Here is a 20,149-nt window from a genome sequence, read left to right as displayed (position 1 = left end):
TTGGATTTGGGTCTGCATTTTGGGTTGAACATTCAGTAATGCGTTCAGTAATATTAATATACTTTGACTTTGCAGCTCTGGCTGGGTGGGTGGTTGTCCTCCAGGAAGGTGAACATCTACACAGGCTGAATTATTTTTGCAGCTTTTAATAAAAAGCAACTTTTTGATGAATCCCAGGTCCAATGCAGTTTAGCAAAATACTTGAACTGCTTTCATGGCATGCAACCAAGCTCTAGAGTCCTGGTGATTACCTAATTATTTGGCTCAGGAAGTCGAGCCCTGCACTAACAGGTCTTTTATGTCTCTAAATAAAAAACCCATCAGTAAGTATTTTCCTGTTTTATCTGTAAAAACTGTGTAGTACTTTTATGACATTCCACACCTTCACTTTCATATGTGCTTTAGCCTTTCCATTTTTTTTTTTAAAGTTATGAAATATATGATTACAGTGCAGTGAATGGTCAAATCTGTTCCTTACAAATTACATTACATAACCACTAAGTGGATAAAAATACAACAATTTAAAATACATTGTTCTCTCCAGTTTCTTTTCAGATTTATTTCATATGACATTGTTTAAAAATATAACACTTGGCAATAGTCCACAAAGATTAACGCATAATGATTTTGAATAAAGTAGACATGTTTTCAGATGGCACTTTAGGTAAATAATAATAATAATAATAATAATATTGAAAACAGCAACTAGTGAAAAAAAACCCCTAAAACAAAGACAACAGAATCCTCTCCCATACAATCATTCCTTCTCACAATGGATGGATAGATGGAAATACATTTTCCTTAGTAATTATACCATCTATTCACAAAGTCAGAGAATCGAATTAATATCACAAAGTGAACAAAATTCTATCTTCTTGCACTGACATATAAGTTCTGCATTCACTAGAGGTTTCAGCCCCCACTCACAATCATACGTTCTAATAAGACACTAAAGTACCGATCACCTGAGTATAAAGCTGCAGTTAGCAGTTTTTCTATGGCCCTGCTATAGTTAGAGTGGTACTTCATGATTAATATATTATTACATTTTCTTGTCATCTGTAAAGTTTACAAGACATTTTACGTAAACATGACATAGTCATAAAAAAAAAAATAAAAATCTTCTGAGATTATCTTGAGATGTAGACTGAGACATCAGTTACTGGCTGTGTATTTAGTACCGTTTATGTGTTTGTTCATCCAGGAGAGTCAGAGGGAGGAGATCAGGAAAAAAACAAGGTCTGAGCTACACTGGTTTGTGTGAGTATTATTCTGCCCCATCGCCGTAGTTCATCACGTAGTAGTCGTGGACGTACATCAAAACAGCAAATGGTTGGCCAATGATGATGGATATCCACACTGCAGCGTTGCCGTAGTTACCTCGCAGGAAGTGACCAACAAGCCATGCTAATGGAAGCTGAGGAGTTTAAAAGAATAAATAGTAAAAATTTAAGTTTAAGCAGAATTTAAAATTTAAGCAGACTTACTGTAATGCAATGCATAGCTAAATAAATCAATACAGTACTGCCACTGGATTAAGAATATTCACCTTTGTTTAATCCTTTAAAAATAAGTGTTTGTTTGGAAATGAAACATAACAATTTGGAAGTTCTACAAAAATATATGTATATTTGGTTCGATCACTCTAGGCTACAGTTGTATTGTAGATTATATCTGGTTTCTCACCTGTGCCATCATGCCTGTAAAAGCCCAGAGTCTGAACATCCTGAGGGGGACACTGACCAGGTACTAAAGCAAGAACCGAGGGAGGAAACAAAAATAAATAACATCGGTGTAACATGTGCGCCACATCTATGCTGCAGTTGTATTTGTGTGTACTACATGATAATCTGCATAAGTATAAGGAGGCATGTAGACTGATTGTCTTACCTCATGGAAGAACGCTGACAGGAAGAAGACAGCTGACTGGCTGAACATTTTACTGAATCCTTTTCTCAGCAGAGGTTTGTAGAAATGACTACAGAGATAAACAGTTTATTTTTAGTCTGTTGCTATTGACTGAAAATAAATGTGAAAAGTTAGAATTTTAAGACAATCATGCCCCTTTTACAAAGTGAAACAGTCATAAAAGAAAATACCGTTAATTATTTGATAAACTGCATTTAACATTAGAAAAAAATGCATTTCTCCTTAATTCACTGTTAAGTCTATGGAAGGATTAAATGTATATTGGTAAGAACGTGTTTGGGAGTGCAAGTGATTTACCGTAGACACCACTTGTGTACAGGAATGTTCCAGTTCTGCCAGAAATAAGTCACCGACTCAGAATTCCTGAAGGGAAAAATTAAGCATTGAAATCTCCTAAAACGGGTTTTAGTTCTGGTGAATCAAACCTGAGCAATAAAAAAAATCCATACTGTGATAAAGTGAAAGAGATTTTAACAGAACTGATCAAACAGACAAAAAGCTCTTCAGAAATAAAATGTTCTAATCTTTTTTCCAGTCAGCTAATAGAGAGGCCTCACTGGGTTATGCAACTATAACTACATTCAGTCTGAACACTGTAACAGATGGAAAAATACTAAAATACTGAAACTAGTATCACCAGATTTAGGCTTTTCTACACTAAAGATTAGGTATAGTCACAAAACTGATAGGCGCATCTCCTGAAATATTACTGTCTAACCACAGTTTATTAATAAAAACAAACTTTACTATAGTCTCAGTGAGACGCATGGCCAAGAATTATTTTTATGTGCCAAGATTAAATGTAAAAGTAAAAACTCAAAGTCTTGCTCTCCTAAAAGCAAACCATGTACCCGTCACAATAACAAATATTGCTGGATGATAAATTGTTCCAGAAGTTGCTGCGATAAATGATAAAATTGTTGTTTTGAGATCATTTTTAAATAATATAATGCTGATGGCAAAATAATAATGCAGAAACACATTCTAAAAGATCAATAATCTTTAAATTCTAATGAACATTTAATACTGGAACAGGAAGACATTTTAAATACCCCAAATAAATAAACAAAACGACAAACAAAATAAATTTTGAAGTCTTGTGCACCAAATTGTCCTTCAATAAAAGGGCTAGTTCAGCTCAAAACACCAAACTGAAGACTTTTATAATCCAGTTTTTGGAAGGAAAGGAGAAAAAGAGAGATAAGCGATAAATCATGCAAATGGAAATCATTGAGTTTGTTTCAATTTATCCAGCAATTAATTGATTTATTGATTATTGTGACAGGCCTACAGATGAAAATAAGTTAATCCATCTTCAACATCAATTGATATTAATCTCTTAATTTTTAAATAGCTAATTCTTTCCCAGTAACATATATGGGCGGATTACAGCACCGGCAGCGAGTCAGAGCAGGACAAATCCTCCCGGTCCATGACACAAAGCTTGCATGCATCAATAAAATTCAGTAACAATATACAGACATGAATAAACCTACCACCAGTCATTGTAAAACCGTCTGTCTCCGAAGCGCAGCAGCTCGGCTGTGAAATTCATAGTTGAGTGGAAGAACCAGTAGAAAAACATCAGCCATAACAAGTGATTAGGGACCTGAAAGACAAAGCAAATGCTCACATAAGCAAACATAAAAATAATAATATGCATGCTAAAATTTATGGACCGCTGCAAATCTTGCAAATATTTGACATCCACAGATGTGGAGACAACAAAAGGCAACATTTTACCACCTTAATTTATTTCTAAAATGACTTTACTTACAGCTAATCGTAAAAGTCTCTCAGTCATCAGGGAAAGATCCATGTCCTGGTGGAGATTCAACGCACACTTAAACATTTGCAGTGTGAGATAAAGTGAGAGTTAAAACCAACAATTTAGTTTTCTTACTTCAAGAGGCTTCATTGAGCTTTGAATGATGGGGACCATCCACTGACACAAAGAAAAAGTTCAAATTAATTTTTCAGATCTCTGGCACATTGAAAATATGAAATGTTTGATATTTAACAGAATTTTGATTAATTTAAAATATATATACCATGTAAATCCAATCAGATCCTAGTACGTGAGATTGTAAAAGTGCAGTTTTTGATTGTAATTTAATTCTGAGTAAAAAAAAAAACAGTAATACATATCAGACTGTACCTGCTGGGTGAGAAAAACTAAAAGCTGGATGAAAAACAGCTGAAGGGAGAAAAAGTTTAGTGAGTGACAATTTGTGAAAAAAGATGATTTTAAAAAGAAAAAAACTGAAATATATACGTGATCTATAAGGAACAGAGAATAATAATACAGGAAAGAAACCCAAACAATTAAAATATGGAAAAAAAAAACTCTGGGAACACAAATATTTTACCTTAATTTATCTTATTTTTCCAAAATTTGAAACATAAAAGTAAACACTTTATGTTTCCACATATTTTACATCCAAGCAGGAGCCCTGCACTTGGGTCTTTGGACAAACATTAGCTTTATAGGATTCCTAAAGTCTACAACCAGGGACAGAAAAAACTCCAAGTAGTAAATAATTTATTTTTAATATTTACTAATCGTATTGAATATCTAACCTGAATTCATCATTAAAAATTGTGGTTTTACAAACTGTACGTTTGTCTATTATAATGGACAGATGCTCAACATATAACAAAATATTTCCTCACCATCTCAAACAGCCTCCTTAGCAAGAACTGAATGCGAATCTTAGGAGATCGAGGGAAGTTGAGCTCATAACACAAAGTCGGAGCAAGGACAAAATAGTACATATCTGCAAATTTGGTGGAGAGGTCAGAAAACGTGACAAAGAGAAGCATTCCACGCAAACATCACTGAAATAGTTTGCAGAACGATGCATTTCATTACCTTTGATTGTAAGGTTGCCAGGGTAACACACTTTCTGTTCACCTCCTTTAAATTGCTGCGATGAAGGACCTGCATCAGACAATCAGACAGAGTTCGGGTCAGGGGTCTGCAATCTGCAGCTCAAGAGCCCATGTGGTTTATGATAGTTGAGAACAAAAAGGAAATAGAAACGAGTAACAGGTTCACCAAGAGACGATGAGAAAAGACCGTTTTAAATATTCTTCTGTAGGTTTATATGCATTTTTTATGGGGAACTTCAACAAAGGTCTGCTAATGTCGAAAGATGATGATTACTCTCCATTTATGCCCTTTAGGTGCAAAATTAGTTTTTAAAATAAATATAGAAATAGCAAACCAGCCTTATTTCATCTTCCTCACAATACATGCTATGAAAAAACAACTATAATATCCTAAGACCATACCATTTATAGATTTATAATGAAAGAGTCAAGTGTAAATTGTGGCTTTATACAAAATTTATTTTTAGAAGGAAAAAAAAAGGCTCTTTGCATGTTGATGTTGTTGATGTTATGATTATACTTTGTACATATAATCCAGTATTTTCAAGGTATTACATTTTTTTTTCTACTTCATATTCAACAATTTGAATATGCATTTCGATGAAGTTTGTCAGATTAGAAGCAACTTTTGAAAAAAATCTTTAAGCAGGTATTGAACATACTATTTATGTTCAATACCTATTTTTAGAATATATGCATTCTAATAAATGTCATGTTTTCATTTGCTGTAATTGCAAAAAGAATCATCATAATACAAATAAATGTTTTAAAAACATCGGGCTCTGTGTAATTATTCAATATAATGTATTGAATAATAACTGAGTAACTAAAACGAGTATGACTGTAATTTTGGTTACACAATTTACCAGTAGATGTCACTGCAACATTGTGAGCCGCAATGCAAAAATACATCTGAGAAGAGGCTGAAATATAACATATATGATTGATATAATATTTATACTTATACTTATTTAGTATAAGTCTAACTTTTGAGGACTCCAAAAGATGCACAGCATGCATGTAAATGGATGACTTACAAGACAGTGACCTGGACAGTTTCTTAGCCTTGGCGGTGCTCTGCTCCCTGCACCACAGGTTCACATCCTCATACGAATACAGCTTCAGGAAGAGGATTGTGTAAAAGCCGAGTGCAATCGCACCACCAACTGACAGGAAGTGAAGAGAAAAAGTAGTGTCAGACACCAAAGAAACCCTCCTAAAAAAGTTGCAACATGAACATACATATGCTTAATCATGGTTTGGTAAGAAAACGATAAAAGGAGTCAGGAGGACACAGGCAAAAAAACCAAAAACAAAAAAAAAAAATCAGCAAAAGCTGGAAAAAATATTTGAGAATGAAGGTAGAATAAAAAAAAATAAAGGAGACAGAAAACATGTTTATTATGATTGTAATTTGTGTGTACTAAAGCAAAACCGATTTCAAAGTAGATAAACAGACATTTGCAGATCTTTTAGAGCAGGCAAACACAAGCTAAGTAGTTTTTATGCTTGCGCTTCATCGATAGTCACCATACGTTTTGTGAAATGAGACAGTGCTGGTCACAGAACAAACAGATGCTCATATGCCACCAGAAAAAAAAAAAACACAAATAAAATCGCTCCTGTTGTGCCAACAGTGCAAAGAGGAGGTCTGCACTACACCTGGCATCAAACCACAGCAGATCTTATCCATTAACCATCTGCCTCTCCGGCTCAGTGTGGCCTCTAAACAGTGAGACCGTGTCCAAATCAGCAACTGTAGATTGTGATCATGAACACACAGCGGGGGCAAAGCTCGACCGGGAAAACATCCCAGAGGAGCCAGTAGTTTGTCTCTCAGTCACCCACTCAAATCAAGAGAAATCGCCAGAGAGGTTTCCAATTCTATTTTTTCTTTTCAGAGCAAAGCCTCAAATAATACGTACAAAGTCTAGACGTGTTTCTTGAGATTAATAAGAACAATAATCAAACTTACTTCTTCATTAAATGTAAAAAAAAACCCAAAAAGTGCCTTTTTTAACATCTCATTTGAGTAGTATTTAGTTGAAAGACTTGTTTTAAACAATTACAAGTCACACACTCTTAATAAACATGAGCTCTTTAATAAATTCATTAAGACATTGAAAACAGATCATGATGTTTATCTAGTTCTCCCAATAAAATGCAAAAAAAATTTATTCAATATGGGGCAAAAAAAGTCAAGCATTTACTTCCAGGCAAAATAAATGGGATCAAACTGAACCTGAAGATAATGGCGTTAAATTCACCCAAAACGTGACACTAAAACACAGCATATACTGAACACACATACAAATATCTGCACACACACCTGCCCTCTGCCACTGCCCTTCCTGTGTGCACAGCAGCAGCAGAGATGGGAGAGCTTACAGACAGATGGAGCGACTCCCTCGCTCCTTCACCTCCCAGGGAGAGAACAGATGAGAGGAAAAACAGAAGAGAATGCCACCCAAAGTGGCATCAAACAAAGCCTTAAACCAATGATTTACCGGGGTCCTAATATAAATGGCTTTCACAAGAAGACTTAGTTTCAAGTAAGTTTGTTGATTCAGGTAAAGTTGCAAGTACTAAACTAAACTTTACACTAATGCAACACTAACAGAACTGCATACTCTAGTTCGTGTCTAATTAATTGGTCACACATTTGGGATGAAGAAAAATCCAACTGTGTAAATCTCTGAAATATTTATCTTTTCAAGTTTCACAATTTTACCTTTAGTAGAATACCTTCACAGTTGTACTCTGCAAGCATATATAAAATATATTGCAATATCCAGGTAAAACAAGTCGCCACATTACAGTTTTCAAACGCCCACCGGGACAAACACTTTAATTTTGGGAGATCGACCGACATTTGCATGTGAAACTGATCTTTTCCACTGATTTCATCAACCTCGGCAAAGGTCCAAAAATCAACCACTGTCCTTCTTTGCTCTGCTGTGCGAGAGGTTTGACTGACAGACCCACCCACCAGGTCACAGCTGCACGATTGAAGTCAACAATAGTCATCCCACTGTTACAAACCCAGAGACTTTCTTGCTAAACTTAGGAATTGGCAGGTCAGGCTTTTTAAAGATTAGTAATCTGAGATCAGCTAGAAAACTGCAATCAGTGCACCCCTGATGTTCTGTAGTCCAATGTTCTTAAAAGATGAATCTTTGGCCATAATTTTGCTACATTTAGAGGAAACGGTGTAAGCTTGCAAGCCTGAAGATCCATCGCTATGGCAGCATCATGTTTGGGGGTGTAAAAAAGATGTCCAAATTCTTTTTAGACAACTCCAGAGTTATCAGAGTTAAAAAAAAAAAAACACACTGTCCACTGTCCTGTTATATAGAACAATCCTACCCATTGGTATATTGCCTGGTTTATGGAAAACAGCCATTGTTGCTGTCAAGCTGCCTGATTAAGACATAATAAAGAGACCCTTGGATGACCTTATGCTACAAGCCACGCCCCCTCTGGCAACTCATGTTCTCTTCTCATCTGCTCTCTCTTTTCATTTCATTTCCTTTCCTCCATCTTCTCTTGACCTGCTCTTGCCTTTACAGCCAACTGGAAACAATCCAGGTCTGACCAACTGGTTCATTACTGCCGCTGACCGACTTCAATTATGACTTGTTCTGGGAAATACCTTTTAACAAACCATCAATGTTAAGCAGTTCTCTGTAGGGATAGAATATAATTTTGTTCATCCATCTAAACAACTGGATAACCATTTGGTTTTGTTTAATATCATTTTTCTTTGTTAGACAATAGTGAGAAACATTTACCTGATGTCATAGAGGGAACCCACAGCACCACAGCAGCAGGAAATGTTAGCAGGATTGATAAATTAATGCAGTGGACCAGAAATCCAGCAAATTCACTCAATGAACCCTGGTTAAACAAGAAAAAGAGAAATGTAAGCACTTTTACATCAAATCTGAAAAGCATTTATTGCAACATTTCTAAGCACTGCTACATAAAAAAACAACTTTAAGCTTTTAACTTTTTGTCACAGCCTTGATATTGGGAGGTAAAAATTAATATTTTAAACAGTTGAACTGATAACATTTATAGAAAACGCTGGCCTGCTTAGTTTTGAGGGAGAAAAAAAACTGAACATATTACACAATAACACCAAACAGACAGAGCCCAGCTCAACAAAGAAGTGAACTGAATGAAGACGGTGAAAAATCATTTGTGTTTACAGTTTGCTATTTAACATGTGCAGATGCAACTAGGGAGATCAAATGGTCAGCCAGCTTGTCTTAACAATATTTTCTCTGCAGAGAAAGAAAAGCTCCGACGTCCATATTTCAATTAAAATAAAACTGTAATGTTCAGAATCGTATGGAGTTTCCCTGCTCACCTTCGACAGCTGCCTTTCAGTGTAGAGAGCCACAAGAATGAACACATTAGACACTGAAACACATTGAGAAAACAATGCAGTTAAGACCCATTAGTATATTGGTTTAAGATAAACAGAAGTTGTTGTTTTTTAATGTCTGGAACTGTTTCTTCATCGTATTGTACTAAACATTTTTAAAAGACTAACTCAAATCCTGAAGAAATAACCCAAATTTACAAAGACACTGTTGGCAGGGACAAAGTCTATAATTTTAACCAGCAGGGGGCGATGGATGGCTGTTTACGTCCCTGTGCATCAAGGATTCATCATGCAGCTTTCTAACAGACACACAAATTAAAATAAGTGTCAAAGGACCCACTTCTTTATTATTTTCACCTTTATGCTTAAAACCCAGAGAGCAAAGACACTCGGATTTGCACATTAGCAAAAAGAAATAAGCTACTTTTGTTTTTTTTTTGCAAACCAATGCAAAAAGCAGCCATAATTGTTTTGGTACATGATTAATTTTCACACAAGTATTTGCAATTAGTGATTTATCTCTCTCAGTTAATTTCTACACCATTATAATTAAACAGACCAATCTATAGCATAATCATTAATATAAAGCCTAAAAGCTTTTGTTACTTTTTAATGAAAACTAAAATGTGCTTGTTCTAAGCAAAATATGCACATAGTGCACAGATCACGTCTGTAAAAGAAGAAAGCAAACAAATGACTCCCTGGGAAGTGCCTGATATACAGGTGGATCCAATCAGTAATGACAATTATCCAATCATGTTAAGAACGATCCCGAGTAGCTGCCATTACACAAATGACAGCTGATTGTAGCAGGCCCAGTCATGGAATATGATAACATATTTTTGTAGTGCCATCTGGAGCTGAAAAAAAGAAGTCACTCAAACAACATGTCGAGTCCTTGAGGGGTCACTGAAGAAATGCACGGTAGATTAGAGAAAGCAGACATAATCACAGCAGCCATCTTTACATTCTGAAGTACAGAGGTAGAAATTAGAATATGTCGAAATATAGATGTAACACCTTAACACAGGAGCCCAGAAGTTGAACATTTTGTCTTCCAAACAGACATTAACCATAAGCATACAACCAAAAGCGTTAAAGAACATTGGTCAAAGTTTTTGAGTGGCCTACACAAAGCCCTGATTTTAGTTCCACAGAAATGCTGTTGACAGCAATGATGCCTACAGACAAGCCTTGGCTGTCTTAGTTACACTGGTTCTGGTTGAAAGAATGGCCGAAATACAGAGCAAGCTACTGAGAGAGCTTGTTATATACAATGCATTTATTAATTTGGTTTAAACTTAATGATATAAATGTTAATGCTGGAAACTCTATTCTAGTTTATCTTTGGGACCTTTGTTACCTTTTATGGCACACTTTGCATATGATGTACTGTAGTGTTTGAAAGCTTTGCATTTGATGCCTTTCAAACAAAACAGGTGCCAATAAGAAGAATATTAAACTGAGTGAAGGAGAAATAAAGAACTTTTGAACTTGAAATTAAATATCAAAGTACATTAGAAAACACATCAGTAATTACTTCTGTTATGAAAGAAGTTAGATCAGTTTGTCTTTAGTAAATGCCACTTTATGTTAGACTTAAATCTTTGTCTGAAAACTCATTGAACTGACTGATTAAATACTGCCAATAAAGAATTATTCTAATACGCCAATGTTGAGAAATGTAGATTTGTACAACTGTAGATTAAAGTACATTTAAATAATATGAGGTTGCATAAAACAGGATTATTACATCACATTTTTTTTTAACATTGTGTTCAATGACAATGTAATAAAATAACACAAATAAAGCTCGTAACAGGATCTTGTTTGAAGCCAATAAAAATACTGCTATACAATTGTTTGCCAAAGAAAAAAAAAGAAAAACACACAACACAAATTACAGTTGGATACCTAAAAGTGAAGTGAAATATTTAAGTCTGTAACTGTAAAAACTTGTCTAGCTCCTACATGTAGAACCTGTTGGATGTGGCAGAGCAACACATTTGCAGAGCAATGAAAAAAGCTGATCCCCCCTAATAAGCCACTTCCTTACATGTAAAACTTTCTAAGGCTGGCTTTGCAAACTTTATCCATTTTGCTGGCAGGCACCATCATTTGAGAGTTAAAATGTGTGTGTAAGCTTCTGCAGTGACTCTCGGTGTCCCTGTGGGGGAATGAGCCCTGCTCCTGTCCGTGCCACTGTTAAGAAACTCCAATTCTCACCTGTCTCTTTACCCGCCGTCTCTGCAGTCATTTGCCTCAACTCCATCTATTTTTCCCTTCTCTTCAAGCTCTTTCCCTGTCTTGATGCAGAATTTCACCTCTTCTTTTTCCAACTCCTTCCCCTTTTCCCTTTTCACAGCCCTCCATACATCTTCGCTCACTTAATCTTAAATTAAACACTTCCCTTACTCCACTCTTACCTCTCCGTTCCTGTCTCTGTTGCTCACCACCCAGCTCCCTCCCCTCCCCCCCACTTCTCTGCAGGAGAGTACCAGTGTTAGTATATAGGGCAGGTGATTGTCCCACTAGAGACACTGCGAGCTGCACTGCTGCAGACCTTCACTGCAATGTAACATAAGGATAAATATGGAAGAAACTGCAGCAGTGCACAGCATGCACCTGTGTGTTGCTGCACTGCAAACAAGGCAAGTTCTACGTGAGGCTGAACTCGCTGCACTACTTGAGGAGGAGAGGAATTAAAAAATTATACTTTAGATGCAATATGTTTTTTCCCCCAACTGTAAATAAAATAGTTTTAAATGATCTCATTGTGGTCCCAAAACATAATGCATGCTACATGTAACGTCTAAATGTGTTTGATTATCTTTTGCACCCGTGGTTTAGTCAGTAGTTGAACCACTGAGTAATTGTAAATGACTACTAATTTGTCTTAGAAGTTTGACAGAATAATTGTCCAATTATATACATAAGCAATCAATACAACAAACCTGCAAAGGACTCTTAAATGTCCTTCTTACTCCCTTAGCTACGTTGGTTGGATTTGCTATAATCATGTTTTTTCTTTTCTTTTTTCAGTCTGTTTTGCTTCATCTTAAAAGCTTCTGGGCCTCCTGTGTCTTGGGTAACACTACAAGCTGTGCATGTTTGCTTTTCATTCGCTGGTAATCACTTCCTTCAAAACTCAGTTCATAATGTGGTTGAAACGACGTTACTGGCGTGAATAAAAGACAGCGAGAATAAAAAGTCATTATTAAAGAAAGATAGATCTTTTCATAGATCTTTTTAATGCCAGTGGCTCTTACAACTATAAGACAGAGAGGAGGGAAGGTATGCAGCAAAGTTCCCATGCTTAGGAATTTAACATTGCCTGACTGCATTAAGGAATAATAGTCATCTCAGTAGGTTCCTCCCCGAATTCCAAGAACTACTGGCCACTAAAACTCATTAATAAATTGCAATGAAAGAAAAAGAGTAAATCTAGTGTTAAATTCCTCCTTTTACTCCTGAATGATTGAATCATCAACTCTCTTTGTCTCTGATTACCATAGTTAACAAAGGCTCAGACAGGTAATTTTGCATTAAAAAAAAAACAAAAAAAAAACTTTGCTGTGTTCCTCTAGCAGAAGTCTCTCTATTTTTTTTTTTTTTTTGTTTGGTGAAGAATCATACTTCACCTATTGTTGTTGAGGCCAACTCATGCATTCATCATCCACTTGCTCAACACACCTGTGTGATGAACATTTTCTCAGCTACCGTGATCTTAAAGAGTTTAACCAAATCCTTCAGAGACTACAGAGGCTGCGACTATGACTAAAAGTCGTTTCAAATATGGTGCCGAAACACATCAAATCTTTCTGTAGGAAATCCCTCAGAAGATTTTTCACCTTCATAATGTCAGACGTTCAACAAACTACTCCTTTCAAGCCACTTATTGGTCTGGTGACTCGCATAGAAATGTTTTAAATCCAAAACCAGCATCTGCAGCTTGTTTCCCCACACAGATACATAAGTCTTAATTTAGTTTTCAAACAGTGACATACTTAGAAAATGTCATTCGCATATTTCGTGAACCTGCCAGAAACCATCCTTTATTTTTTGGGGGTTTTTTAATGATTTTTCAACAATATTAAATGCACAAAAAGATTACCAAAGAAAATGCTTTAATTTTTGAAGTTGTTTGGTAAACAATAATATTGATTTTTTTTTTTTTTACCTACCAATCAACAAGCACGCTGCAGGCCAGCTGTAGGGATCATTCAGAAACAAGGAAATCACTTGAATGGGGTCGACAAGAATACCATACCTGGAAGAATATGCAAAGACATGTTTGAAATAACAATGTCTCCATTCCTGTGAAGAACATACAATATTTAAATGATTAAAATTGAGAGCTTTAAATAATTAAGTACTTTAAATAATTTTTGTGTTTGAAGCACTGACTTTATAACACCAAATGATTCCACTTCTGATAGCAACGGTGAATTCAGAGCTCCAGTGAGTTTTGTTAATGAGCTAACAGGTAAAGTTTCACGGCCCAAAGCTGACTCTCAAATTAAAAAAATAAAAAAAAAAAAACATTTGAGATTCAAAGCTGACTCTCAAATGTTTTAATTATTATAATAAATAACATATTATATTATTTCCAGGATGAAAAGCATCTTGGTTAAAGAGCAACAAAACTATTTAAAGATACATAAAAACAATTATATAACAAGTAGTTGTTCATATGAAATCTATGAGACTATAGTCGCATAAAAATCCTCATTCCATCGGATAAAAATACAACAAAAAATCTGTTTGAATAACTTTTAAACAACTTTAAAAGTTATTTTAAAGTTTTTGAAACATACTCACTTTAAAATGTTTTCTAAAAAGAGACGAGCATTACTCAGGACCTGTGGTAAAACACATCAAGGAGAAAAAAACAAAACATTGTCACAATTTCAAATTGTTTCGCAGTAATACAGATTACAAATACAAAGAAAAACCTGACTTACTCATTCCACTGTGGCTAATTCAATATCATTTGTTTTTCTTAGCACTACGACTCATGAAGAAGAGCAAAAATGTGCAGCAAGTTCTTTGACAGAGGCAGCACACATACATTAAGCATTAGATTATCCTTATTAGAATATGCCCCGAACCTTTTTCTGATTTTGTATTAAATCAAAATGACAATAGATAAAAACGGTTAGAGATCCTAGCTTTAATACATTCAATTAACTGAAAGAAACACAAATGTATCTGTATTATTTATTGATCTGGCAATCAATAATAAGGACAGAAAAGAAATTTGCTGCTTTAATATCATTTCTGTACTGCATATTTTCTCTATTCAATATTATAATCGAGTTTAGTTTCAAATATTGTGAAGTACATTTTTATGTTGTTGATGTTACCTATTGTAATAATTTCATTTTATCTATGTAGTCCTATTAAAAGCTAATATTAAAGCAGATTTTACAAAAAAAACAGACTCAGCTATAATTTAAATGTTATATCATCTGACCAAAGAGGAAACAATTAACAACTGATTGTATAGAAATTCAAGTTCACCTTCTTCAGTAAAGTGAAGCTGATCATTTTGAGATTTGAGACGACAGCTGACTGTCTATTGTGTGAAATATTATTTTTAGCACCCACTGAAAGCTCATTGGTTATGAATTTAGAGAATGTTAGCACCTACAATGGATGTACAAGCTGACACAATAATTTCACAAGCAGTAAAAAGTGGCAGAAGTACGCATGGAATATATTAAATGTTGTATGTGTCAAAGTACTTGAGGGAAGACAAATAAAACTTACCAGCATCACCACACACCAGTTGATTACTCCTCTGTAGTTCCTATAACCGCTGGCAGAACTCAAAAGAGACTCCTGTGCCTTGTGACAGCTACAGCAACCAAACAAATAAGACAATGAGCAGAAGAGCAATTTAAATCCATCAGACTCTAGAGTAAAATTAAAACGTGTTTCAAAGTTTGATTACTAAAGAGAAGAAGAGACATTTGTGTCTCATTACCCTGCATATGCAGATGTGCAGGCATATTTGGTAGAGAGCAGAATAATGAACCCAACGAGAACCACAGGCAACATGTAATCATTTTAAAATACTGCGCTGCATAAGTATTTTGGTACAAACCTGATTCTAACAAATAACATAATGAAAAATGTGCAATTAGTTAGTTTACTGTGTCCCATTATCTTATAAAAAAAATAAAACATCTTTTACAGATTGAGTATTTCACAAGTCAGCATTAATCGCTGCATAAAATATATCAGCAATTTACTATTTATTTATCTGCATTTTTAAAAATGACACGGAAATACTGAAAAACTGTTTTGTGTGCTTGTCACTTCTGGAACTATTGCCAGCAAATGCTGCATTTAAAAGTTTCTATAAAAACAAAAACTAAAATTAGACAATGAAATAAAACAATCATTCTCTGAACCTCTTTCAAAAGTACAGAAACTGAAAAAAATGTAATGTTTAATACATTAAGATACATATTCAAATAGGTTTCAAGCAGGCATTACTTGTTTTTCATTAACACATCATTTCTTCTTTTTTTATTGGTCAGATGTATTATTCTAATCCTTAAGGTGTTTTTATTAGCTGTACACAAAAAAAAATCACAATTAACTAAATTAAATGCTTTAAAACATCCATCTATGAGTATTACAATTTATATACTTACTTAGTGAACTGAGTTACTGAACTAAATTAACTTTTCAGTGATTTCCTCATTTATTAAATGGGCCCTTATGAGAATGGAGAATTAGAGAAATCGAACATCCAGATTGCCACAACCCGAGTAGTTGACACAGCAAACATTGCACCTGCACTTTACCCCGAACACTATAACCCCACAGAGAAACATGATTTGGTAAAAATCATGTTGTGGGGATGTATTTATTCTGTGTGGAGAAGAAAAAATGTTCAGACTACAAGACAAGCCTAAAACACAACATGTTAGAGGCTCCAAAAGACTTGAGACTGTTCCCCGTCCAGCAGGACAACGACCACATAAGCTAGCTAGAGCAACTAATTATTGGATTTGATCAAAGCTTATCCATGTGTCAGAATGGCCTAACCAAAGTCTAGACCAGGGGTCTTCAAATCCAAGCATGTGACCTGCGGTTTTTGTGCAACACACCAGAATCAATCAGCTGAATTACCTTCTCAGTATGTAGTCAAGTTCTACAACGTTCTAATAATGATCTCCTTATTTGACTCGGTGTTGAAGCAGAGAGACATCTAAAGGTTGCAGGACACCAACCTAACAGGCCTGGATTTGAGGACCTCTGGTTTATATCTCTATAAAATGCATAATTAAGAATTATATGGTCATATTTCTAAATAAAATATGGCCTAATTCAATTTTGGACAAGGGATTCCTGACTTCAGTTTTACCACATTCTTAGTATCTTACAACACAAGGTGCCAAACAAGACCTGTCACTCACAAAACACATTAATGTTGAACAATGTCTGACACAATACAAAGACAACTTCTGCCCCATTCTTTAAGGGAGTGGTAGTTAAATAAAATTAACAATGGAGATTTCATCAATTCACCATTTAGCAAATTATAAAGTAGCATAAAGGTGAGGATTTAGTCACCTTGTTTCTGGGAAAAGTGTTACGTCACGTGGTCTGGTGTGATGAAATTAGTTCACGTTTAATGAACTATGAGAGAAACAAAGTAGCTGTAGACAGGCAGGTTTGCATGTTATGTGATTTATGTGGATTTTTATTCGTTTCTTATGAAAAAATAAACCTTATAGGAGCTTTACGACAAAGTATCACTGAATGAATAATAAGTGCATGTCAAGAGAGAGCCAACGGGGCGTGTTTAAGTCGATCAGACGACCCAGGCCCACTTATTCTCACTTCTGCTGGACAACCATAGCATTTGAGGTTACTTAAAACATTTACGAAGCAAACGTATCTCTGCAGAAGTACCTATTGCATCCTCTGTGCTTAAGGGTTAAAAACAAAAGCCTAAAAAACGTCCAGCTCTTTCTAAGGTGGTCTCTCTTACCTCAGTCGGTCACCAACTTCACCCCTGCGTTTCTTTTTCTCGCTCTTTGCAGCGGACAGCTCCAGGAAACTCTCCCGTACCCTCCGTCCATCGTGGAGGCTGACGTCGCCGTCCACTAAGCTCGCCGTCCCCGTTGCAGAATCCCCGTTCGCCGCCTGCACCGTCGCAGCTCGCCCCGCTGTAAGAGTCGCCCTTCTTCTGCGAGTCAGAGCCCCGTTTACATTCAAGTCACTCATAATGACCCGAATTAAAACTAGCAAAACTTTTGCTGCGTACTACTCCCCCTTTTTCGACTCCTTGCTCGGGGACATACCGCGCTTGTTGATACAGTAGGACTCAGTCTGTAATGCTTCTGTTTTAAAGGAGGAAGTGAACTATGGGGGAAAAAAAAAAAAAAAACAATCCACCCAGGGCTCAGATTTCCAGAGTTGACTTTGAAGTGGGAGTGAATTCACGAAGCCACGTAAGTATGGTTACTTAGGTGAAACTCGTTTGACTGGTGAAAACTGTAACCAACAGGTGAGTCCTATCCCGGAGCTATCACTCATTTCATAAATAACGAGTGGAGACGAGTTTCAGCGATGAAACAAACATGATGGAAAAAGCCCAGGTAATGTTGTTTAGATCACGGAATGCAAGTTACATTAGGGGTCTTGAACAAACAATATATTGAATGTGTAAGATGACGTTTTCTGTTTGTTATCTTACGTCCATCTTAACATTGTCATGAATTAAAAGAAAGAGCGTCGAGGCGGCTTGCAAACCCATAACAACCGTGTCGAGCTGCTGCTTTACCGTGTTTTACTTCCTACACCACGTGGACATCACTTCCTGTCTGAAACTATCCTGTTTGTTTGTGTTGTCAGAAAATCGCACTGTTTTGAATGTAGCTGTTTGACATATTTCTTATGGAATGATCTCCAAGTATTTAAGAAAAATAACATTCAAATCGTCAGATATATAAGCCTCACATGTAGAAGTTTACATTTAATGAGATTCTTTGTGATGATGATGATAATAATAATAATAATAATAATAATAATAATAATAATAATAATAATAATACCTACAAAGATAAAAACAAAAAGCCCCGTTAGTTAATATTTTTGGTAAAAGTTAACTCTGCCTCCATCATTTACTGTGGCTGTGGGGGGCGATGTTACTAAAACATGTGCTACTTTTTCTTAAAAACACTTAGATGTGTGATAAGCACTCAACTTCCACTGGGCAGTGTGATACTATCAACAAAAGGGACAATGTAGCAACTTTTACTTGCTGGTGTTTTAATTATTTTAAATATGACAAGAAGAACCAAAATGTACTTTTTGCTCATTTCATTCGACCACAAATAAGAAAAACGGCTTGTATTGAGTCGTATATGGCTCTTCAAAAAATATATATATAAAAAAATATCAAAGATGCATTAAAGATTTTTCTATAGTCTGCAAAAACCCTCTTTAAGTCTCTTCACAACGGAATACAAACCATCTTTAAAGTATTTTAAAATCAAAAGGAAGATTAGTGAACTGATCCTTTGAGGACATTCATGATCTTCATATGGCTTAACATGAAAATTAGTTTGACACAACTGTCCAGAGGATACTGAGAATTAAATGAAATAGTGCTGAGTGTATAGGAACTCTTCTAAATGTTTCTCTCCCATGTCCCAGAGGTCTGCACTAAAGTATGCATTCCTGAATTGAACCAGAGAACTACCCTCCTGTGACGATTACCTTGCTTTCCTTTGCAACAGCTAAACATCATCATACTCACTGATTATAAACAGCTGAGCACCAAGAGGAAGGGTCTGACTTAGATGCTCTTTGGTAAACATTCAGACCAATGACAGGTAGTGTAATGATTTCATTTTGAAGTAGCCCAAGTGTTGAACAAGCACCAGAAGTTTTGGTATTTCCAGTCTTGCAGTTGTGATACAGGAAGTCGCTGGAGCATCTAACAACATGACAATCATTTAAAATCTTATGACGGGGTTAACATTTGTGTTTCCAAGACACGAGGTGGATGTATCGTGCAGCTACCAATGATTTTTGGTCTTGCTGGTTACAACACAGTGTGGCAAAACGTAGTGTATGGTGCAAGGAATTTGCACAATTTCATAACTTTGTCTAATGGAAACTAGAAACACTTTCCCCATCAAACTCTGTCTGATGCTGCCTCTGGGTCTTGTGGTCTTCCCTCATTCTTCTGACATGCTTTCACAACCTCTGGTGGCACTCATGATGTCATCTCTTATACCTATGCTAGGTATATTTCTTGCTAATCAATTCATACATACTCACCACTGGGCCAAATGTCTACCAAACTACATTAAATATGACCAATTTTAACCATAGCTGAACCCTTTTCTCAGGTGTTAGCTCTAAATGACTTTTGCCATAAACAATTGGTGAAATTTCAAGCATGTTTTCATTGAAACATTGGGAAAGGTAGTTGTCCCTTTAGTGTTTTTTACAGGTTTTGTGTGAAAGGTTGTTGAACATCTTCTGTTTAACGTGAATGCCCTCTCTGTCCATCATGGCTGTGCATGCTTATCCATACTAAGGTGAGAAGTGTTCAATAGTATTGATCAATCTTTATCAGTTCTTACTGTCTATAAGGCTGTCTTTTAGAGTAATGGGCCTGTCTGCAGCTGTTTGGATAAGAGACCTTGGAGAAGAGTCAGTAACAAACTTTTGATCAAGTGTGTTAACTCAAAACTCTTAGTTGGCAGGCTTCCTGCACAGCCTCAATGTACCGAATTAAATTTCAAGATTTTCCAACTCTTAATATGTATGGAAGAAAAATAATTGGAGAAAGGAAAGATATTTTGTTTGTATTTATTTTCTTTATCTATCACTGTCTAAAGGGGATGGGATGTAAAGTCCCTTCTTCCCCTGTCTGTATTTCCTTCCTTCTGTTCTCGTTTC

At 35.7% G+C, this 20,149-nt stretch overlaps 1 protein-coding gene across 1 annotated transcript; it reads right to left on the bottom strand.

Moving 5' to 3' along the window:
• Positions 1-531: 531 nt before the first annotated feature.
• Positions 532-18,067, bottom strand: LOC103478641 (diacylglycerol O-acyltransferase 1-like). The gene is made up of 17 exons (XM_008432615.3): positions 17,223-18,067; positions 14,984-15,071; positions 14,033-14,073; positions 13,396-13,481; positions 9,194-9,246; positions 8,613-8,718; positions 5,859-5,987; positions 4,802-4,870; positions 4,603-4,706; positions 4,088-4,126; positions 3,833-3,874; positions 3,707-3,751; positions 3,426-3,538; positions 2,227-2,292; positions 1,891-1,978; positions 1,687-1,749; positions 532-1,417 (listed from the first exon to the last, which is right to left on the bottom strand). The coding sequence occupies exons 1-17, from the start codon at positions 17,456-17,458 to the stop codon at positions 1,268-1,270; spliced, it is 1,518 nt and encodes a 505-aa protein (XP_008430837.2). The 5' UTR covers positions 17,459-18,067; the 3' UTR covers positions 532-1,267.
• Between the last annotated feature and the right edge of the window lie 2,082 nt (positions 18,068-20,149).

Source organism: Poecilia reticulata, chromosome 16, assembly GCF_904066995.2.
Source record: "Poecilia reticulata chromosome 16, P_reticulata-male-v2, whole genome shotgun sequence".
In the NCBI taxonomy this organism is placed as follows: domain Eukaryota; kingdom Metazoa; phylum Chordata; class Actinopteri; order Cyprinodontiformes; family Poeciliidae; genus Poecilia; species Poecilia reticulata.
Note: the sequence above shows the minus strand (reverse complement) of the source record. Positions and strands in the feature narration are given on the sequence as shown.